Below are 24,583 nucleotides of genomic sequence, written 5' to 3'. Positions count from 1 at the left end.
GTGGAGACAAAAGATTTCAAAATCCTGTAAGAAACTTCTTTGTCATTCTTTTGTTTTACTGTTTTTTTTTTTTTTTTTTTTTTTTTTTTTTTTTTTTTTTTTATGAATTGGGCCCTGCTTCAAGTTAGCAATCAAAAAGGTGAAATTTCGTTATGCTAAGATAAATTTGTCTAAAATGTCTATAACAGGAATTCTCCACAGCAAACAAAGTAAATTTACGTGCCAGGGAAATGTGAATCATTACAAGGTAAAAAAATGACAGACCACACGATAAACTTGCCGTTTATTCGTTTAGAAAATCAAGCGCTCAACCAACTGAGCTACCAAAATGGGGGGTGAAGTACACATCACTTTGTCTGGATGGGATAGAAATCCCTGATGTTTGAAGTGAAAGTAACATAACATCCAAGACTGCCACTTTACTGGATCTGGTTCAGATTTTTACCAGATCTAGGCCAGATAAAGTGGCTGACTGGGATAATTTCTTATCTTGGGATAAGAAGTCCACTTTTAACCATAAAATACAAGAGGCTAGGTATAGGCCAAATTACAAAACCTGCTGCTTGACTGTTGATCGTTTAGTGTTATAATATCACTATAACCTTGGTGATAACTAAAGTGATAATCATTTTGAAACTCTGGTAATCCCTGTTTTGTGACACCAACAGTAATATACTACTAATACGCTTACTTGTATGCAATTCATCTTGTAATGTTTTTGTGTTGATGCAGTTAATCGGGGTGGACTTCGACTACTTTAACATCAGTTATACAGAAAATTGCGACGGTGGCTACTTGGAGATTTACAACGGGAATTCCAATTCCAGCGAATTGGTATTTTCAGTTAAAGTTTATTTTTATATAGTAGCCTACTAATAAACTATATTTTTAAAACTTGCTTTTGTTGCATCTAGGACAGGGGTTCTTAACCAGAGGTGCACGCACCACTAAGGGGGGCGAGACCTGTGCCTAGGTGGTGCGGGGATGCTGAATTATCAAGGTTTGTTATAATGTGACGTAAGAAGCAAAGTTATTTTACCAGGTTTCAACAAAAATTTCGAACTGTAGGCGACTATTACTTTTCAGCCAATAGGAGGGGGTGCGAGAACTGTTTGGTAATTTCAAGGTGGTGCCGACAAGGCAAAAGGTTAAGAATCGCTGATCTAGGATAACAGCTTAACTTTTTGTTGTGTTTGTAGTGTTCACTAGGTTAAGAATTTTGCATGACATTGTGGGAACAAATACTTATTTTTTCTGCGTCTTGTCACATTGTTTGCGAACAATGCGGTTATCGTCATCTTTGGCGCTCATGTAATGTTTGCTTACACTTGGGTCACTGACCCGTCTGGATGTTTGCTGAACTGTAGCTTTCTTATAAGCGATAAATTTCAAATGCATGGTCACTGAAAGATACAAAGACACAAGAACATCAATAAAGCCATCCTTGAAGCTCGAAGCAAACTTTACAAAGTCAACATGAAAATAATAAAACTTTAGAAGAAGCAAACAGATAATTTAAATTTAAAACTTTCTTGGCATTTTTAGTTTCTCGATCGGAAACTCTGCGGAAATGACGCCGTTCGAAATTTTCTGTCAGCAACCAGTGACTTAGTATTTATTTATTGGAATAACGCAACTGACAGTACTGAAGGGTTCAAGGTTACACTTTCCACCGACGGTTCGTGAACTCACATAAGTTAGAGCTGTGTAAAAGAAACGATCACGGATAGTCATTGTGAGACTTCCATTTTGAGACATTGATTTTACAATAATTTGGAAAAATATTTCGTCAAAAATTATGCTTATTCTTTCATCGGTGCATTTTTAATGATATAAGCTGTCACAGCTAACCTACAAAAGGCTAGCATGTAATGAGTTCTATAGATTAACAGTGGTGCAGAAACTTTTATTAAACTTTTATCACAATTTAGAGCTGATAATGCGCTCAGAATGCACCAAATCAAATGTAATTTTTCCAAATTTTCTGGAGGAGGCCTCCCAGACCCCCGCTGTAGGATTCGCCTCCGGCGAACACGCAGCGCCCCTATTTCTAGAACTCACCAGCCGCCACTGGGAGTAACAGTGGTGCAGGATACTCTACATGGCAATTTAGCATTCGCACTTAATACTTTAAAACCTCCTAAGCATTTAATGCATTCGAGACGCCATGTGAAGCAATTAATCAACTTGTTTGTCTTTATTTTTATCAGATAAACGTGGAAAATAGTGCTGGAAACAATAGTTTTCCTGATAAACACGCAAACATTTCAGAATGCATTCGTTAATAAGTTGGTTCATAATTTTTAGTGCAACAAAAGTTACAAATAAAAACTTTTTTTTATATAATAATTTACAAGATTGACTTATTTAAAAAACAATTTTGGATTGATTTCAGATTCCTGCCCAATTTCCAGCTCCCGATGTTGGAATGGGGATTGCATCTCGCAATCCAAGCAATGCGACGGAGTGCGTGATTGTACTGACGACAGTGACGAAATCGAATGCCGTAAGCCAATGGTTATCAACCAGGGTTCCGCGGAACCCTAAGGTTCCGCCAATAAGTCTAGGGGTTCCGCAAGTTTAGCCTACATTCAAATCCAAGAGTCTATCTTATTATTATACCCATATTGCTTAAATATAATCAAATATTAATTAAGTTTGCCACTATTGATAAATTTGCTACACTCACGTTCGCTGCGATCCCATATATTGTTTTATATTTTATTATATTTTTATTGTAGGTTACATAAATAAATCTGAACATGAGTATTTTAATTTTATTAATCAAACGATTTTTTTGCATAAGGCAATTAAATTATTGAACAGGGGTTCCTCGAGCTTTTGGAATGTTTCATTGGGTTCCGTTCCACCAAAAAGGTTGAAAACCACTGCTGTAAGCAGTGCAGCGAAGCAAAAATACTTGCTTTCAATGACTGAATGATGTTGTTCACATTTAACTAATATTTCACCAACTTTTCCTGAATCGTGAGAAAAGATATTTTTTAACTCTCGGCGAACACTTAATTTGACAAATTATAGCCTAAATAGGCTACTTCTTAGAACTTGAATTATGTATTCGCTGAACGCTCGAAAAATTGAAGTTGTTCTTCTTACTAAAGACTCTACTGGCTAAATCTCATTAAGCTTAAACCATTTGGAAAGCTTAAAGAAATCAAAGAAAAACCAAACAAAAAAAGCATCACAGCCCTAAGCTCAACAAGCAATTAATCGCTGGAGAGGCATCTTTCTTGTTAAATTTGTACTAAACTACGTTTGTTTTATGTTGTTTAGTGGCTTTCCTTGATTTTCTTAATATTGTTACCGCTCGCCATCTTGTCTTGTCTTGTCGTGTAATCTGGAGAAGAGCCCTTGTGGTTGCAGTCCCTAAGCCGAAGAAGCCCCCAGGGGACCCGAAGAGTTACCGTCCAATCTCACTGCTCTGCATCCCCTTCAAGATCCTCGAGAGACTCATCTACGCCCGTGTCGAACCAATAATAGATCCGCAGCTCCCCCGTGAACAAGCTGGTTTTCGACACGGACGATCAACCGTAGATCAGGTCACACTTATGACCCAAGACATTGAGGACAGCTTCTCGGCTAAGAAGAAGGCTGGCGCCGTGTTTGTTGATCTCACGGCTGCCTATGACACCGTATGGCATAGCGGCCTTACCTGCAAGTTACTCCGTCTGCTCCCTGACAGACACATGGTCCATATGATGATGAAACTTGTGCAAAACCGCAGTTTTACCCTCACAACCGGTAGCGGTCGTCGAAGCAGACTACGCCGACTTAAAAACGGCGTCCCACAGGGCTCAGTCTTGGCTCCTCTCCTGTTCAACATATACACCTACGACTTGCCCCCCACCATCTCTAGGAAATATGCTTACGCAGACGACCTGGCACTCCTGCACTCAGCAGGAAACTGGCAGTCAGTGGAGAGGAACCTCAGCCAAGACATGCAAACACTATCAGCATACCTCCAGAAATGGAAGCTACAGCTCAGCAAGTCAAAGACAGTGTCGGCGGCCTTCCACTTTAGCAACCGGGAGGCACAGCGTGAGATAAACATCAAGATTGATGGGGAACGCCTGCCCTACTGTGCCGAACCTACATACCTTGGCATAACCCTGGACAGGTCACTCACGTACCGCCGGCACTTGAAGTCACTGCGCAAAAAACTATCTACACGCGTCGCACTTTTGAGGCGATTGGCGGGTTCCGGCTGGGGAGCTGGTGCTAAAACTCTTCGTACAGCTACCCTAGCCCTTGTTCATTCCACCGCTGAGTACTGCGCGCCGGTCTGGTGTCGTAGTTCTCACACCCACCAGATTGATACCGCCATCAACGACGCACTGCGTACTGTGACTGGATGCCTGCGTCCCACTCCAACGGACTGCCTACCCATCCTAGCAGGCATCCAACCCGCTGAGCTACGCCGTAAAGGAGCTACGATTTCTCTCGCTCGCCGCGCTTTGGACCCCGACCATCTCCTCCATGCAACACTCAAGAGACCACCACCTATAAAGCAGCGGTTGAAATCAAGACGCCCCTTTGTGCCTGCCGCACAACAACTCCTTAAGAACGCAGAAGAACTTGGTTTAAGTGCGGCACACTGGACGAACCACATGTGGAACACGGAGTGGCAAAATCACACCTCCACGCTTCGTGACTTCATACCCGACGCCGATCCCCGTCCACCAGGGATGTCCCTCGCAAGGCTTGCGTGGGTCAGGCTTAACCGCCTGCGAACTGGCGTCGGCCGCTTTCGTTCAGACATGCACAAGTGGGGCCTGGCTCCTTCACCAGAATGCGAGTGTGGTGCCACGGAACAGACTGCAGACCATGTCATCCACCACTGCCTAATCCACCGGCCTCCACACGGTGCGCATGGTCTGAGAATCCTGGACGACGAGACTGCTGAGTGGCTGAAGATTTCCTGCCCTCCAATCTAGCCTGGAAAGATCGCTCATACGCCATCATCATCTTGTCTTGTGATCACACTCCCGCATAATTTAGAAACTTGTTTCTGAAATTGTCATGTCGGGTGATGTAGCAGGCTAGCTATTTTTTCAAGTTAAAAAATAAATAAATTTGCTTTACAGCGCACCAGGGGACTTCCTTTAGCCAATGTGGAAAACAAAGTTTTGCTCCTGACTTTACGTTTGTAAGTGTTCAAACGTCTTTCCATCATTGCGATGTCAGTCGTATTATCTCAAGATTATTGTGATACTAAGTCGTTGCAAAATTGATTAGTGACGAGCTTTGTAAAAGTTGCTCAAAGCAATCCGTGTGGAAACAATTAGTTTTTAGGACAATCAATTTTTTTGTTTATATTAGTCCTACTTGTCTTTCTTGTACGTCTACTACTCTAATCAAACCAAAGGTAATCCGTATATCTCGCTTGGGTTCATATGTTTGTTGTGTAACAATTCAATGAAACAAATAAATCGCAATGCAGTAAATGTGTTTATCAGATAGCAACGAGTTACTCAAAATGTTTTAAAGGAATCTCGACCCGGACCTCAAACTAGAATTGTTGGAGGAGAGGAGGTGGTAGTAGGGTCCTGGCCTTGGCAGGTATTGGTGAGGCCTTCTAAATTGCTTTGTGGAGGGTCTCTTGTAAACGAAGAATGGGTCCTGACGGCTGCACACTGTGTTTATGGCATAGCAAGGTAAGAAATATCCTAAATTCACCAATATTGTTCATCATTTCATTTGTGTGGAACAACTGAAAAAGGAAATAATCTTGTTTTGCTAGCTCTGTAGTCATGTATCACTCTTGAAGTTTTGATTGTTATTTTTTTGGAATTAGAATGCCTATAGAATTTTAAAAACATATAAATGATAAGGCTGATTAATTTTAAATAGTGTCAAAAAAATACCAATTTTTTAATTTACATTTACAACCGGCTTATATTAAGTGAACCCTTTGATTTTTATTATTGTTATCAAACGCAGCATAGTTTAGGACCAATTTTCACTACTTACAATTATGACATCTCCCAAAGGTAAATCTATTAGTGCATATTTTATTTAAAATTGTTCAAAGTACGATATTGAACATTGCACTTATTTTTTGTGTTACTTTCAGTGTTTAGCTTTATAACTGTGTCAATACTATTGTTGTTTTTAGCATGTTAGCCTATGCTAATAACTGTGATAAAAAAATTATTAAATTGCTATTTTTACAGCAATTTTATAAACGTCAAAGCAGGAGTTTATAATACGGAATCATCACCGAATTCTCCAGTTCAAACATCCACAGTTACTACTTCATATGTACATCCAGGATACATGTAAGTTGTGTTGCTTCATACATACATTGTAGGCCAGGGGTGTGCAACGTGCGGCCCGCGGGTCAGATGCGGCCCGCGAAGAAAAATTGTGCGGCTCGCGAAGATGTGCCAATTCTGAATTGTGTCCGGCCGCGCAACGTGTTTACAATTTAGTTTAGTATGGTACGTGGGAACAATTTGTTGTGGAGCGGATTATTGTAGATTTCACACCTTCTGTTAACCATTTTAGAAATCTTCTATCGGCCACCGCTAATCCATTGTATTTAATTATTTGTGGAAAGTAAAAATGTATGGTCACATGAAAGGCATTATGAACAATTTACGACTTTGAAAAGCTCACGTACAGACAGGAAATATTTTTCACTTTCCAACTTTGAGAGGCTATGGAATGCATCTTGAGAAGAAAACTGACTATGCAGACCAACTTGAAAACATTGTATGAATTTTTGGCTCGTTTCAAGGACTTCAAATCTCATGAACATTTGTTTGGTGTATTCTCTTCGCCATTCAACACAGACATTAACAAAGCACCAGCAGATATAACTTGAACTTATTGATCTTCAAGAGAAAAGCGGATTTGAAAGCAAAGTATTAGACGAGTCAATATAAGGTTGAACCCCAAAAAAATTGATACAAAAGGTTTTTCAACGGATTCTGTTACCTATGGGCCTACTAAATAACATACTAAAAGTCTACCAAAATCGGACCTCCAGAAAGGGGTCATTTTCAAGATGGCGTCCAAGATGGCCGCCGGGATGTTATATTGCCTATATCTCAATGGCTATTCAAGCTAGAAAGGCGGTTTAGGTGTCTATCCCTAGGTTTTCGGGGTCAATGAATCGAATTAAATAGGTTAAATTACGATAGGCTAATTATCTACTGAGATACGTATGATTTTTATATAATATACGACCTGGGGGAGCCCGGGGACATTTCGGACGCAGCGATAGGCCAACATCAGACAGAGCAGAGCACGATATTAGCAAATTCACTTGAGGCTTGAGATAAACCGCAAACAAAATCATCTTAACTTCCATTATGTAACACGAGCTTGAGAAAAGTGGTTTTCCAACATTTCAGTTTCTATACTTTTGGCAGCTTGATAAGCCGAATAGTGGTAAAATTTTCAGAGACAACTCCTCACTTTTCATCTGAATAAATTCCATATGTATTAGTGCAAAACGGTTTCCAGTACACTTTGAAATAAAACATTTTTTCGAAAATAAAACACTCGAAAATCCGTCCGTAGTATCCCCAATCTCCCCTAATAAGATGGAATTATCATAGCAGCATACTACATGCGGCATAACAGGTCCTATCAATACAGGCATCTAAGAAAAACTGCAACCAACAAGAGGCTCATATTTGGCCTCCTACAGTAGATGAATACAGGGGATTAATCTGTTCCTTTGCTAGGAGCGATTGGAACACTGATGAACGGCACAGGACTTCAGGACATTCTAGGGGTAGTTTACTGTGAAAATTCTGTAGCCCATATGCTAACAGGCAAAACAGTTCAGAGAGCATTCCATGGTCATCTGCTTGTGGACAAATGTCTTAGCCGAATGATGGTATCAGAGATGGAAGATGCTAGTCCCGAATTCGCATTGATTGTTCAAGAGTCTGAAAGGATGTATATTGCACTATCAAACGGTGAGATGGCATTAGAAACTGTATTGATATCAGCGACCCTCAGGAAGATAAATGAACAGCTGGAGAAAAGAAGGATAGAACTGGGTGCTAGATCCAAGACAAGTCAATTGTGGTTGAATTTCCAAAGCATGGTAAAAGTTTCCAGGTCACTGATAAAGGCAGATCGAATAGGTTCTTGGCAGATGCACCTACGTGCTGTCAGTGACTGCATGCCGATATTTGCCGCAGCTGGGTATTACAACTACTTGAAATCGGCATACTTCTATATCCAACAGATGGGACAGCTTCACATTAACCACCCAGGTGTATTCAGGAAGTTTGAAAAGGGTTTTCATGTTATCCGTCGCAGCAGCCAGTTCTGGGCAGGCCTCAGCTCAGATCTCGTCATCGAGACAACATTGATGAGGTCGTTGAAAACCACTGGGGGTATGACGCGCGGAAGTGGAATGGATGAAAAGCAGAGAGCCCTTTGGACCATGTCCAGGTCCATAACATCAGAGTACAACATCTCTATGCAGGAGTTTACAAACTTATCATTCACGACATCTGAACAGCACAAGGATTCAACAAAGGCAAGGATGAAAAGGGACGCTGCTGACCTGGAGAAGATCAGTTCAAAACTTGTCGTATGTTCACCTTTCTTGCAAGATGCTTCGTTATGGAACGTTGTCACTGGTGTTGTAGCCGATGATAGTGTGAACGTGTACGAATATGAGACTGTTAGACAAAAAATCTTACAAAAAATGACAGGACAACCTGCATTCGCATACTCATTCAGTAGAAAGGATAAAGCCAAGACCCTTGGGCAAAAATCTGCTATCAAGGTCGCTCCTGATCGAACCATTGATACTGCACTTCCTTTTCAACGTTTCATGGTGGTCTCCCAAGCTGGACATCTATCACTGGAGCAAGTTATGTGTTACGAGCTTAGTTCTTTCCCTCCTGCTCTCTTTGAATCGAGACATGTATTTTGAAAAGCTGATAAGTCACAGTTAGCACACGCGATCTGTGATCACGCAAGTAATGCAATCCTACATTCTGTGCCAAAAACGGAGTGCCACGTACTTGATGGCGGTTCACTCCTTCACCGCATACCATGGCAGCGTGGACAAAGCTATAGTGAAATAGCACGGTCATATGCTGATTTCACCATCCGGCAATATGGATCCGGTACGAGCATTGTGTTATTTGTGTTTGACGGCTATGAAGAAGGGTCGACCATTGAAGACAACATGCATCAAAGAAGAGGACGTCATCTTCATCCCGTTGTCAACTTTACAGCGGAGACTATGTTCACAGGCAAGAAGGAGGAGTTCCTTTCACAAGATGCCAATAAACAAAATTTGATTTGGATGATAAGTGGTAAACTTCGGGAACAAAATTGCACCGTCGTAAATGCATCTGGGGATGCTGATGTAGAATTTGTGAAGGCCGCAGTGGAGACATCTCTTATCCATACAACAACGCTGATTGGAGAAGATATAGATCTCCTTGTGTTAATTGTTTACTATGCACAAGAAGATAGTAAGGGCCTTTATTTCAGGTCAGACAAGTCCAAAGCTGATGGCAGTACCAAAGTATACAACATCAACCGTTTGAAAAAAATCTTTGGACATGACATGTGTTCTGAGTTGATATTTATCCATGCCATGACTGGTTGTGACACTACGCCTCGGATATTCGGTGTTGGCAAGAAGACTGCTTTTCGGAAACTTGTGCATGGAGATCCTGTTCTTCGGTCTTGTGCTAAAGCATTCACTGCCTCAAACCAGACCACAGAGATTCGATGACCTTGGGTGCCAAGTAATGGCTGTCTTCTTTGATGGCCAGAGCACAGATTCCGTTGCGACAATATGATACAACACCTTCAGCAAGAAAGTTGTCTCTGCTTCATCATTTGTAACGCCTAAGCGTCTGCCACCAACTAAATCTGCTATACCCGATTTCACTGTCGTCGAGTTTACTACCAGATAATGGTCTGGGTGGGAAAAGCAGAGAGTATGGATGTCATGAATTGGGGGTGGAACCTGCAAAAGAATCGGCTCATCCCACTTCTGTCAAAAATGAAGGCTGCTCCAGACAGTCTCTTGAAGGTCATTCATTGCAACTGCTCCACTGCCTGTAAGACACTCCGCTGCTCCTGTATAGAATACGGACTACCATGTACCGCTGCATGTGGACCATGCCAACTGCAAGAATGTGACAATCTACATAACAAGTTTCTTCTAGACGAGTCGGAAGATGATGAATAGAGACAGCCGTAGGCAATAAGACAACAAACGAGTTGATCACCCTGGTTTACGATGTACCTTTGTAGCCTACTGTTGCAATTCCGATGATTTTCTGAATGTGTCTGTGTCCAGACTTTAATGGTACGCCATTCTTCAGAACAGATCAATTCCCTGTATTCATCTACTGTAGGAGGCCAAGTATGAGCCTCCTGTTGGTTGCAGTTTTTCTTAGATGCCTGTATAGATAGTACCTGTTATGCCGCATGTAATATGCTGCTATGATAATTTCATCTTATTAGGGGAGATTGGGGATACTACGGACGGATTTTCGAGTGTTTTGTTTTCGAAAAAATGTTTTATTTTAAAGTGTACTGGAAACCGTTTTGCACTAATACATATGGAATTTATTCAGATGAAAAGTGAGGAGTTATCTCTGAAAATTTTACCACTATTCGGCTTATCAAGCTGCCAAAAGTATAGAAACTGAAATGTTGGAAAACCACTTTTCTCAAGCTCGTGTTACATAATGGAAGTCAAGATGATTTTGTTTGCGGTTTATCTCAAGCTTCAAGTGAATTTGCTAATATCGTGCTCTGCTCTGTCTGATGTTGGCCTATCGCTGCGTCCGAAATGTCCCCGGGCTCCCCAGGTCGTATATTATATACAAATCATACGTATCTCAGTAGATAATCAGCCTATCGTAATTTAACCTATTTAATTCGATTTATTGACCCCGAAAACCTAGGGATAGACACCTAAACCGCCTTTCTAGCTTGAATAGCCATTGAGATATAGGCAATATAACATCCCAGCGGCCATCTTGGACGCCATCTTGAAAATGACCCCTTTCTGGAGGTCCGATTTTGGTAGACTTTTAGTATGTTATTTAGTAGGCCCATAGGTAACAGAATCCGTTGAAAAACCTTTTGTATCAATTTTTTTGGGGTTAGGTGCCTTTTTTCCGTATATTGACTCGTCTATATTTAGAAATGAATCTTGGCGATTTTCACCAAAAACATCTCAACTAAGATGACTTTCCACATTTGAAAAAATCCATGGCTTCAAAAATGGCTCTTTTTGGCTCAACGTATTTGTGCGAACATTTTTTTCTAAAATGGGCGTCATGACATCACCCTATCGATCGGTTCTGACAGACAAACACTTGGAAAATGGACTTCGAATTGCGAGCACTTCCATTAAACTAAATTTGGAAAAATGCCGTTGGGAAAAGAAGCCAGCTGCAAATTTCTCACCGAACTCGTTTAAAGACGGTGTCACAATAAATTAGAATAGTAGTTTTCTTCAGAAATTTATGTGTCTTAACTTATTATTTCTGAAAGAAGCTAGCCCCTAATAACGCCATAAGAATAACATGAATAACAAAAAAACTACTTTTTTGTGCCTGCAACTACTAGCTTAGAAATCATGTTAAATAAACGTGCGGCCCGCGGCTTCATCCAGTTATTTGTATCTGGCCCTCCTGTAATAAAGGTTGCACACTAGGGTGGGCCAAAAAAAACGACTTTGGAATTTCTTTCCAATAAATTGGAAAAAGTTGCCATTTTCTATATGATTAGCGATGTTAAAAAAATTTTTTGATTAAAAAACTTTTAAGGGTCCCGCAAACGCCCCAAAGTGCCTCAGTTTTGTCAAATTTCGCAAAAAAAACGCTAATAAGACCTTCTAAATTACCACCAATCTTCCTCATATTTGATGCGCGTATAAAGCAACTGGATGCGCAGCATATTAAAAATATTTGATGAACATGGCTCAAATACCTTGTGAGATATTCATGTGGAAAAGATGTTTGAATATTGAAAAATTCAACCACATGGTGGCGCTGTAGTTTTATATTTACTTTAGTAACTGGCGACATACTGAAGCTAGCGACACATTCAAGGTATCAATGGAAAAGTAATTAGCAAGGCTAAGCGATCATGTATTAAACTTGGCCAAACTAATATTTGATGACGTCGCTATGACGTCATACTATTTAGAATAGCCTTTCTGCAATTAATCAAATAAAATGTATTCAAAAAAAAAACTATGGCTAATTGACGAATCACCTTTGCACAAATGCCTGCAGTTAGCATGCTTCCTTGATTACTTCTGCACTCCTTTTGTCACGTGTACTCCGCGAGGCAGTACTCTGTTTTATTCGTATCATTTCATTCTGGCAGGCTAGCGAACAACAGCTTCTTTTGTTCTAGTTCTAGTGTTGAGTTTAACAATCTTACGTTGTGTGTATTTTGTTGCAGAAATTGCGATTCGATCATTTTTCTTTTGTTAATACATTCAAGAAAAATAACCGTCTTTGTTCATGATCGAATCGCAATAGGATAAGGTTAATTTAAAGAAATTTGTGGAATGGTGGTGATAACATGCGCCTTTCCCAACTGTAATTTTGAAACAGCCGACGTGCCCGAAGCGGTTGCTTGTGTGGTGCTGCAAAGTCACACGTACAGTCATGCTGCTACGACGCGCAACGCTCCAGCGCCCGTAAACCTTGGCCCGAAGCTAAATCGACCTACTGTAGATATTGGAGTTTCTCCAGAAGAATGGAGCGTGTTCACCAGAAGATGGAAGGCTTTTAAAGAAGGTTGCAGCATTTCTGATGAAGCAGCTTCAGTCCAGTTATTTCAATGTACCGGCCAAGCCCTAGGGGACAGCCTTCTCCAAGCTGACGCTGAGACAGTGAGCAAACCTGTAGATGAACTTTTGCTTGCAATGCGACAACTGGCCGTTATACCTGTCGCCACAGGGGTGTTACGGTCAGAGTTTATGGCGATGCACCAAATGCGCGACGAAAAATTTCGCGCTTTTGCAGCTCGTGCTCGAGGAAAAGCGGATATATGTGCGTTCACTACGAAATGTTCCTGCGGGCTGAAAGTTAGTTATACAGATCACATGATCCGCGACACACTACTCAGTGGAATTTCGGACAGTGAGATTCGTCGCGAAATGATGGGAATGGACAAAGTATTGTCGATTCCCATCAACGATATCATCGCCCTTGTCGAGATTAAAGAAATGGCTCGCAATGCGGTACCATCTCATGACGTTTCGGCAGTGTCGACGTTCAAGCGCAAGAAAAGCCAAAGCCCTATTCCAAGAGACCGTGGACACATCCAGGCAGCACCTTCCTCTCCCAATTGGTCACAAAAAACTCACTGCCCTAAATGCAATAGATTATTCAATCGTTACAGAGAAGGCCCCAGAGGTTGGAACACTACGCCTTATTCCCTTTGTCTCGAATGCTTTCGGTCATCTCGTCATAAAAACAAATGGGGCGCTCCTCCTAAAGATGCATCAGTCGGAGCACTCTGTGTAGCACCTACTGTACCTCAAATAGGCACATTTGCCTCAACACAAACTGACATCGCAGCCCGAGACCCAATGTTCTCAACAATTCGTGGTCCTCACCACACATTCCAAAAAGGGCATTGGACACCATCCCGCATGCGAGAACATCCCACAGTTCGGGTAGACATATCTATGGATGACTCATGTCATCAAGGCAGGTACACTAGCGTGATAGCACAAGTAACAGCAATCGCAGATACTGGTGCCCAAATAAATGTATGGTCACTGAAGAACTTTGTGCAATCCGGCTTTGGACAAGAGACCCTTGTACCCGCACCAAACCTAATAGCTGCAAATCGCTCTACTATTTCCATTACAGGAGCATTTCGTGCCATCATTCGGGGTACAGCGCACGGCTGCAATGTTGAACGTCGGTGCATGATTTACATCAGTCCAGACGTTGACAAGTTATACTTATCTCATGACACACTATTGCATTTAGGTGCCCTATCCCCGAAGTTCCCAACTCTAGGGGAACATCAGATCAAGCAAGAATTGGGGCACAATCTTATCGAACCAGAAATCAACGTCGTCAGACTTGTCAACGGTGGATGCACATTACCCAGCAAGCAACTGGAGTCGTGCACTTGCCCTCAACGTGGTGCAGTTCCAGCTCCCCCAACCAAGCTTCCGTTCCCATGCACACCTGAAAACAATGACAAGATGGCAAACTGGCTACTCCAGAGGTACGCCGCATCCACTTTCAACACTTGCCCGCACCGCGCGCTACATTGTATGGCTGGTCCTCCCATAGAAATACATGTTGACCCCAACGCGAAACCAGTGGCCGTTCATACACCAGCGTCTATCCCCTTGCATTGGCAAGAAAAAGTACACGCTGATCTCCTCCGCGACGAGGCTCTGGGAATCCTTGAAAAAGTCCCCCACGGCGAACCCACCACATGGTGTCATCGCATGGTTATCACACGCAAAAATGATGGCTCACCACGCCGTACTGTCGACCTGTCCCCCTTAAACAAATTCTGCCAGAGAGAAACCTTCGCCTCCGAAGCTCCATTCCAGCTGTCCCGTCGTGTCCCCGGAAACACTTGGAAATCGGTGACTGACGCATGGAACGGCTATCACAGTGTTCCACTGCGTCCTTCTGATCGGCATCTCACAACTTTCATCACTCCCTTTGGAAGATGGCGCTACACTAGGGCACCGCAAGGATTCCTATCCTCTGGGGATGGCTACAATCGCCGTTTCAATACCATATTAACTGATTTTGTGCGCAAAGAACGCTGTGTCGACGACACAGTGTTCTATGATAGCCAACTGGAGGAACATTGGTGGCGAACCATAAAATTCCTCACTTTAGTGGGACGGGCGGGCATTGTCCTTAACCCTGACAAGTTTCAATTTGCCCAACGCACCGTAGATTTCGCTGGATTCCGTATCTCAGAAGCAATGGTCGAGCCCCTCCCTAAATACTTGCTCGCCATCCAAGAATTTCCAGTCCCGAATAATATCACAGACATACGCAGCTGGTTCGGATTAATCAACCAAGTAGGAAACTATGCTCAACTGCGTGACCTAATGGCACCGTTCAAGCCGTTCCTTAGCCCAAAGCATAAGTTCGAATGGTCTCAGGAGCTGGATTCCGCATTTGCCGCCTCCAAATCGGCAATCGTTGATGCTATTCGCCATGGGGTAGAAATCTTTGACCCCTGCCGTCGAACATGTTTGCGCCCTGACTGGTCCAACAAAGGCATCGGATATTTCCTTCTCCAAAAACATTGCGTATGTGCTTCCACTATACCGGACTGCTGCTCATCAGGTTGGAAAGTGACTCTTGCAGGATCCCGATTCCTCTCATCGGCCGAACGACGTTATGCTCCCATAGAAGGCGAAGCCCTAGCAGTTGCGTGGGGCCTAGAACAGACAAAGTATTTTACGCAAGGCTGTGATAATTTGGTTATTGTAACGGATCATAAGCCATTGGTAAAAATATTCGGTGACCGTACGTTGGACGAAATCACTAACACTCGCCTGTTTCGTTTAAAACAGCGTACACTAATGTGGCGCTTTGATATCGCACACTTACCTGGCACAACCAACTGCGCAGCCGATGCTGCCTCACGTCACCCAGTATCATGCGATCTCATTGCTGTAGCGTCGTGTGCAGAAAATAATGTAGCAGAAATGGCGCTGGTTACTGCCATACAGGCAGATGCCGCCCATGCCTTTTGCTTGCAATGGCCTGAAATCGTTCGGGAAACAGCCGCCGATCCAAACCTTAGCAAGTTAATGGTAGCTATTGAAACGGGATTCACCTTTCCCAACACCGGCGACATTCGCCCATATCTCCCCTATCGTGACGGGTTCTTTGTTGAAGACGACGTTATTCTATATCATGATCGTATTGTTGTACCACCATCGCTTAGGCCTAGAGTACTCTCAACGTTGCATGCTGGTCATCAAGGTGTGTCTGCCATGGAACGCCGGGCACGTGCTATAGTATTTTGGCCCGGTATGACTAATGATATCCATGCTATTCGTGACTCGTGTACTTCATGTAATCGTAATGCTCCATCTCAAGCAGCTCCTCCCCCGACGCCATGTGATCCCCCAGCTACACCATTTGAGAAAATTTTTGCAGATTATTTTGACTATGGGGGCCGTCACTTTTTGGTCATTGGGGACAGATTCTCTGGGTGGTCGGATGTATTTGCCACGCCATCAGGATCGAGTGCCGCAGGAGCAGCTGCTTTGACTCAACTCTTGCGCTCGTACTTTGCCACGTTTGGTGTTCCTGAGGAAATATCTACAGATGGGGGTCCCGAATTTACGGCTGCCGTTACTGAACTCTTTCTTAAAAATTGGGGTGTGCAGCACCGCATATCGTCATCTTACTTCCCTCAATCTAATGGTCGAGCTGAGGTGGCTGTCAAAACTGTAAAACGCTTGCTCATGACTAATGTGAGCCCAAACGGAGACCTGAACAACGATTCCTTCTTACGTGCATTGTTACAGTTGCGAAACACACCTGATCCTGACTGTGACATCTCTCCAGCAGAGATCGTGTTCGGTCACCCTCTGCGCGACGCATTCGGTTTTGTAAACCGCCTAGTCAAGTTCTCCAATCGTCACATTCGTCGTACATGGCGGGATACATGGAAGGCAAAGGAAGACGCCCTTCGCCTGCGAGCTGGTCGAACCGATAAGGCGCTGTCTCAGCATACTCGTCCTTTACGTACCTTACAATGTGGAAAACGCGTATTTATCCAAAACCAAAACGGCAACTATCCTCGAAAATGGGACAAAGTGGGAATGGTTGTCGAAACGTTGCCGCATGACAAATATGTAGTGAAAGTTGACGGGTCGGGCAGAATCACAAAACGGAATCGACGTTTCTTGCGAGTAATTCCACATACTAAAGCATGTGCCGATCCCATCCCTCCTCAACCAAACATCATTGCTCACCCACAGAGCCTCCCATCATCTTCTTTTGCCCAGCCTCCTGAAACGGACTACTGCCCTCCCCACCCTCCGCATCACGAAATAGGCCCTAGCCCAGAAATTGGAGAATCTCCGATGTTGCTTCTCGATGCAGATCACAGTCCGCCTGCACTCACCCGCCCGACACCAGCCTCAAGCCCGAAGCTTTGTGAGCCACAGCACTCACCTGAACCTCCAAAGCAGCCGCTACCTTTCGATTCAGTGGAACCAACCGAACCCACAAGTGGAGTCCCTCACATTGAAAAATCGCCTGTTTTGCGCCGTTCCACGCGGTCCCGACGGCCGGCATTGGATTTAGACGCATCCTCTGGTCAATGGGTAATCAAGGGGTCGAGCTCGTAAGTCTACAGTTTCGCCTTACGAGCTGGGGGGGATGCACAAATGCCTGCAGTTAGCATGCTTCCTTGATTACTTCTGCACTCCTTTTGTCACGTGTACTCCGCGAGGCAGTACTCTGTTTTATTCGTATCATTTCATTCTGGCAGGCTAGCGAACAACAGCTTCTTTTGTTCTAGTTCTAGTGTTGAGTTTAACAATCTTACGTTGTGTGTATTTTGTTGCAGAAATTGCGATTCGATCATTTTTCTTTTGTTAATACATTCAAGAAAAATAACCGTCTTTGTTCAACCTTTGCTAAATCTCAACGCTGGTGCCCATAGACTTGGATTTATTGGAAAGTATCCTCCATGTGGGAAAGAAGTCTTTCTTCAGTTCCATGGTTATCACACAATTAAGCAAGAAGAATCTAAAGGTACTTCCCCAAAACGAGAAGCAATAATTCTAGTTTACGAAAATATTAAACAATGGTTGAGGAAAACAGGAATCGGTCTTAAAACCATAGATGCTATAACTTACATGGTCACAAAGTTGACAGACCGGTATGAAAATTTGAAAAAATGCAAACACAGAGAAGGAAAAGAAAGAGAAAACAGAAAGAAATTTTTAAATGATCTGCAAGATACACTATGGGTTGTTAAGAAAAACGTAGAAAACGATTTGAGAACGTCTACCAACCCTAAGAAAATGGAGGACTGGAATTATCTTGAAGCAATCCGGGGTAAAAATCGAAAAGTCACTTTGGGTTCTTTAGATATTCAAGAGCAAATAAAAATGAAAAGAAAGAAAACGAGACAAGATCAAGGTATAAAACGTAAACTTAAAGTTGCTTAGCTTAGATACACCACTTCCGCAAGATTTGTTGCAATCCAGTAGCCCACTTCTTCAGAAGAAACTGGAGAAGATCTGGATCAACCCTACGTGGGGAATTTTTCGGCAAAAACAAGCAAGACAACGGAAACCAAGAAAAAGCAAGTTCTTACACCCCAAGTTTGCAGCCTGGCAGCCAAATATTCTTTGTCAAACAGGCAAGTTGTCACAATCAATGTGCAAGGCCTCGCGTCGGGCTGCTTTGCGTCTTGACAGAATGTGCTGTTTTCATTATAAAATTCTTGAGCGGTATGTTATTATCGGTCAATGACCAGTAGTAACCTCTAATTGTGAAGTCGTTGTTCTGCAACGTAATTCTAGATCATTCTGTATCTGGAACGTTCTGTTGTTTTCACAATTGCCAATATCGTTTGTCATGATGTCACAAGGTTGTTTACGAATGGACCTCTGATTACGAAATCTGTATTATGTAACAGTCCTCTACTCCTACGTGACATTCAGACGTAGATTCCTCTCTTCCTGCCTGCACCACCTCACAATCCCAAAAATCTGGAGAAGAGCTTTAGTAGTTGCGATCCCTAAGCCTCACAAGCCACCAGAGGACCCAAGGAGTTATCGTCCGATATCCCTCCTCTGTGTTCCTTTCAGGATCCTCGAAAGACTGATCTATGCCCGCGTCAACCCAATCATCGACCCGCTCCTTCCAAAAGAGCAAGCTGGGTTTCGGCGCGGAAAATCCACTGTAGATCAGGTCACACTGTTGACCCAAGACATCGAGGACTGCTTTGAGGCAAAAAAGAAGGCCGGCGCTGTCTTTCTAGATCTCACAGCTGCCTACGATACCGTATGGCATCGCGGCCTTACTTACAAGCTGCTTCGCCTGCTTCCTGACCGACATATGGTCCATATGATTATGGAACTTGTCAGGAATCGAAGCTTCACCCTCACCACCGGCAACCCACGGCGAAGCAGACTGAAACGCCTGAAAAACGGCGTCCCACAGGGATCGGTCCTGGCTCCACTTCTTTTCAACGTCTACACCCGCGACCTGCCGGCCACGGTCTCCGCGGGATGCGCTTATGCGGACGATCTGGCGGTTCTCCACTCCACAAAGTCGTGGGAAGATCTAGAAGACACCTTGAGCCAGGACATGCAAACCATCTCAGCTTATCTCCAGAACTGGCGACTGAAACTCAGCGAAACCAAAACTGTGGCGGCAGCTTTCCACCTACACAATCGGGAAGCTGATCGTGAGCTACATGTCCACAATAACGGAAAACCTCTGTCCTTCTGCCCCGAGCCAAGGTACCTTGGGGTGACACTAGACAGATCGCTCACATACCGCCACCATTTGGTGTCACTGCGCAAGAAACTGACATCCCGCGCTGCATTGCTGAAGCGCCTGGCAGGCTCTAGCTGGGGGGCGAGGGCTGACACTTTGCGAATAGCGGCCTTAGCCCTTGTCTGCTCTTCAGCAGAGTACTGTGCACCTGTCTGGTGCCGCAGTGCTCACTGCCACAACATCGACACTGCCATAAACAGCGCCCTGCGCACAGTGACCGGATGCCTGCGTCCCACACCATTGGACAATCTCCCCATTCTCGCTGGCATCCAACCTGCTGAGCTTCGTCGCGAAGAAGCCACTCTGTCCCTCGGTCGACGGGCACTGGAGCCTAGTCATCTTCTCCACCACAAGATCTCTGCCTTCCCAAACGGGCACCCCCGCCGACTGAAATCAAGACACCCATTCGTGCCAGCCGCTCGGCTTCTGATCAACGAAGCTGATGAACAAGACATCTCTGCGGCTACTTGGGCGGACCATAAATGGAATTCTGAATGGAGGTCAAGCACCACCAGACTCCATTCATTCATCCCCGACGCCGACGCGCGCCCAATCGGCCTGACACTACAGAGACGGGCGTGGGTGCGCCTCGGCCGTCTCCGTGCGGGCGTCGGCCTTTTCCGCTCAACCATGCACCAATGGGGAATGGCTTCTTCCTCCTCCTGTGAATGTGGTGCCGAGGAACAGACCGCAGACCACATCATCAATGACTGTACCATCTTCAAGCCACCTAACGGAGTGGAAGGTCTGCGCGTCATGGATGATGAAACTAAAGACTGGCTGCTCTCTAGCAGCCTTCCAGTGTAGTCCGGGAACATCGTGAATCTGGGGTGGTAAAAGGATAGACCCTCGGCCCCAGAAGCTGAGACGACGACGACGACGACGTGACATTCTTTAGACTTCTTTAAGCTTCTGCTTGTTGACATTTATTGCAACTTGACAGAACAATGTGACATTACGTAACCTTCTCGATGTTACTAGACCGAAACAACTTTCTATAAATAGTGGTGTAGTTTGCGGAATTATTATTATTATGATGATTATTATTGAGTTGGTTATGAGAGTTGTGCTATGAGTTGTGGATTGGTAGTTGATGCAGAAATAAGAGTTATTTGAGAAGCCGTTCGTTAAAGTTCTTCAAGAAGTCAGATTATCATTTCGCTAGTAGAATTATTCGACATTTAATTGACTGCTTTTCGGTTTGACCCATTAAACTACGTCATTGAACCTTTCCAAGTCTTTTTCCTGGTGAGAGATAGAAAGAAATCGTGACATTCTGGGGGCTCGTCCGGGATTACCGAAAAAGAATAAACCGAAAAAGGATTTAACCGAAAAACCGAAGAATACCGAAGATTTATTGAAAGAATAATAAATTAATGTCAAGATGGCGGATACTGTCAAACATGAGATGATTGAAGACTTAGGAAGCATGGCTGAACGAATGGGGCTGACTGGTAATGAGAAGTCTCAGTTTGTGATGGAGGAGTATCACAAGATAATGGCCCAAAAAGCTCAGCGAGAAGCTGACGAAAGAGAAGATAGAAGAGCTGCTCGTGAAATAAGAAAAGCAGAACTTGAAGCTGAAGAAAAACAAGCACAACGAGAAGCTGAAGAAAAACATGCTCAATGGCAGTACGAAGCAGAAGCTGAAGAAAGAAGAGCGCAATATGAATTGGAAAAGTTAAAACTTAAATTAGAAAGACAAAAGCTGGACATTGGTGAGCGATCTAATTCTACTAATGATAATGCTCGAGATGTTATTGTGGCGCAAGTTAGACGACCAGATTTGCCATCATTTGTTGAAGAAAAAGATGAGTTGGATAGTTATTTGTTAAGATTTGAAAGATATGCTACAATAGCCAAATTAGAGAAGTCGACGTGGGCTACCCAGCTAAGCATGTTATTATCGGGACAAGCTCTTGGTGTATATTCAAGACTTTCGCAAGAAGAAGCCATGAACTACGACAGATTGAAGTTAGCTCTGTTAAAACGATACAATTTTACCGAGCATGGATACCGTCAAAGATTCCGTGAGGCAAAGCCTGAACGACACGAAAGCCCAGGTCAATTTATTGAACGTTTACGAAACCTTTTGTTAAAATGGTTTGAACTTTCGGCGGCCGAACAATTATTGGACGGATTGGCAAACCTTATGGTTAAGGAACAATTCACAGATTCATGTTCAAAAGATCTGTCTGTTTATCTAATGGAGAGAAGTCCAAAGAATCTAGAAGAAATAGCCAGTGTGGCAGAACAGTACTTAGTTGCTCATGATGAGAAGTTGTCGACTGAAGAAACGTTGTCATGCGATAATGACGAGGAGCAAACAAATAATTTTAAAGGAGGTGCGGTTCCAAGAGAAGTACGTTGTTTTAATTGTAATGGCTTAGATCATAAGTCTGTTAACTGCCGGAGGAAGACTAACAGAAATCATCAGGAATCGAGGAAGTGGTGCAATCGTTGCAATAGGCAAGGACACGAAGCGAAGGAATGCAAGGACAAGTCGTTTTCTCTTTCCAATCAGTCTGGAAAGAATGAGAAAAACACAGAGGACGTTTATCGATGCGGTTGTGCGTTAATGATTCCTGAACCCACGCTTGGGGAGGAGAAACCGGATGAAGATGTTTGCAGAAAAATAATACCTGAAGATTACCTGCCAGTAGTGGATGGAAAAGTTGGAAACAAAAAGGTAAAAGTTTTACGTGATTCTGGTTCTACGGGTATAATGGTGAGGAGAGATTTGGTTAAAGACAGTCAGTTAACGGGAAAAACTGGAATTGTGATGTCGATAAATAACACTTCAATCCAAGGACCGTTAGCGAAGATATATATCGAAACTCCGTATTGTAGTGGGACTGTGAAAGCGTTATGTTTACAAAACTCTTTAGTTGATCTTATAATCGGAAATGTTATTGAGAGAAATTCTGAAGTTACTTGTTATTCTTGTGGCAAGAATGGTCACTTTGCTCGAGATTGTTCTGCAGATAATCAGCGACGATCTCACGGTCATGGATACAATGAGCGCGAAGAACCGAGGGAAAGAGACAGGCGACGACCATTTGGAGTTTGCTATAGATGCGGTAGACGCGGACACTTCGCCAGGGAGTGCGTTGCTGACGGCGGACATTCGGAAAATAGACGTTGCCGTGACACCTACTGCTACCGATGTGGAGAGATTGGACACATAGCCAGGAGCTGCCCTTTTGATGAAAAGGCTTGCTACAACTGTCACAGAGAAGGTCATCTGGCCAAGGACTGTCCGGAGAGGAGGTGTTTCCGATGTAGGAAGATGGGTCATCTCGCTCGCCGATGCAATGAAGATGTTGAGGACGTTGGAGACTTTCACAGTAAACGTGACTATTGTTTTGAGTAAAGCTATCGTTGGTAGATCATGCAACGATAGACTTATGAGAACTGTTTTATTGAGTAATTAATTATTTTGTAATATGTTTTGTATTGATTGTGTTGTTATATTGTTTGCAACAATATTCTAAGGGGGGCGTATGTCATAATCAATGTGCAAGGCCTCGCGTCGGGCTGCTTTGCGTCTTGACAGAATGTGCTGTTTTCATTATAAAATTCTTGAGCGGTATGTTATTATCGGTCAATGACCAGTAGTAACTTCTAATTGTGAAGTCGTTGTTCTGCAACGTAATTCTAGATCATTCTGTATCTGGAACGTTCTGTTGTTTTCACAATTGCCAATATCGTTTGTCATGATGTCACAAGGTTGTTTACGAATGGACCTCTGATTACGAAATCTGTATTATGTAACAGTCCTCTACTCCTACGTGACATTCTTTAGACTTCTTTAAGCTTCTGCTTGTTGACATTTATTGCAACTTGACAGAACAATGTGACATTACGTAACCTTCTCGATGTTACTAGACCGAAACAACTTTCTATAAATAGTGGTGTAGTTTGCGGAATTATTATTATTATGATGATTATTATTGAGTTGGTTATGAGAGTTGTGCTATGAGTTGTGGATTGGTAGTTGATGCAGAAATAAGAGTTATTTGAGAAGCCGTTCGTTAAAGTTCTTCAAGAAGTCAGATTATCATTTCGCTAGTAGAATTATTCGACATTTAATTGACTGCTTTTCGGTTTGACCCATTAAACTACGTCATTGAACCTTTCCAAGTCTTTTTCCTGGTAAGAGATAGAAAGAAATCGTGACACAAGTGTTTGAAATGGTAGGTGCAGCCGCGACATCAGAAAATAGTCTTAACAAAATTCTTTCTGTAAATAGGCTACTGTACGCCGAAAGCGGATTATATTTTCTATTGAAGCAGAAACAAATCTCTTAGCTAATGAACTTGCTGCAGCTACGGTACTGACTTTTTCACACTATACTGGGACGGGAAAATATTCAAAGCTCTCACTGTGGAGGAGCGAATGGCCGTGCTACTAACCACTTCTAAGGGAGACGAGATATTACTCGGAATAGTACCTGTGAAAAATGGATCTGCAGCTGAAGAGCACTCCAAAATTCTTAATCTGCTAATAGAAAAGGGGATAGAACTAAACAAAATAATCGCATGCGTATTTGACACTACCGCAGTTAATAGTGGTGTAAAATTTGGCATTGTGAAACGCTTGGAAACTTCCTTACCTCATGTACTGTTGGAATTAGCTTGCCGACATCATGTTTACGAATTGCTTTGTGGCGCAGCAAGTGAATCCGTCCTCGGAAAATTGTCTACAACTGGAGATAAGAAGAAGAGCACAGCACCTTATGAACCACTTTTTAAGAAGCTGTGTTCTGCTTGGAATGATATTAATACAGATACCGTACACAAAATCTCGAACTCTTGGATAAGAAGAAACTTTCACGCACTTTATTCCGCCACATTGAAGAAGCTAAACAATTTTTGAAAAGTTGGTTGGAAAATGACACAGTGTTAAGGCATGATTATTTAGAAACGGCCCAACTTTGCTACGTGTATCTTGGTGGTATTCTTCCACGAAAATATATGCCATTTAAGCTGCGGACACCGTTTGCCTACCATCATGCAAGATGGATGTCTAAAGTTCTCTACGTTATGAAGTTAGCAATGCTTAAGCCA

The 24,583-nt window shown here is 43.1% G+C and overlaps 1 protein-coding gene across 1 annotated transcript in view; it reads left to right on the top strand.

The window, feature by feature from the left end:
- The window catches only part of LOC145787766 (testisin-like), a 51,501-nt gene that overhangs the window by 3,072 nt on the left and 23,846 nt on the right, over window positions 1-24,583 (top strand). Inside the window, exons 3-8 of the mRNA XM_082599586.1 lie at window positions 733-834; window positions 1,546-1,678; window positions 2,396-2,506; window positions 5,103-5,164; window positions 5,506-5,672; window positions 6,192-6,296. Coding sequence (XP_082455712.1) covers window positions 733-834; window positions 1,546-1,678; window positions 2,396-2,506; window positions 5,103-5,164; window positions 5,506-5,672; window positions 6,192-6,296 — 680 coding nt within the window. The remainder of the gene's footprint in view (window positions 1-732; window positions 835-1,545; window positions 1,679-2,395; window positions 2,507-5,102; window positions 5,165-5,505; window positions 5,673-6,191; window positions 6,297-24,583) is intronic.

The sequence above is a fragment of the Aplidium turbinatum genome, chromosome 18 (assembly GCF_918807975.1).
Source record: "Aplidium turbinatum chromosome 18, kaAplTurb1.1, whole genome shotgun sequence".
NCBI lineage: Eukaryota > Metazoa > Chordata > Ascidiacea > Aplousobranchia > Polyclinidae > Aplidium > Aplidium turbinatum.
Note: the sequence above shows the minus strand (reverse complement) of the source record. Positions and strands in the feature narration are given on the sequence as shown.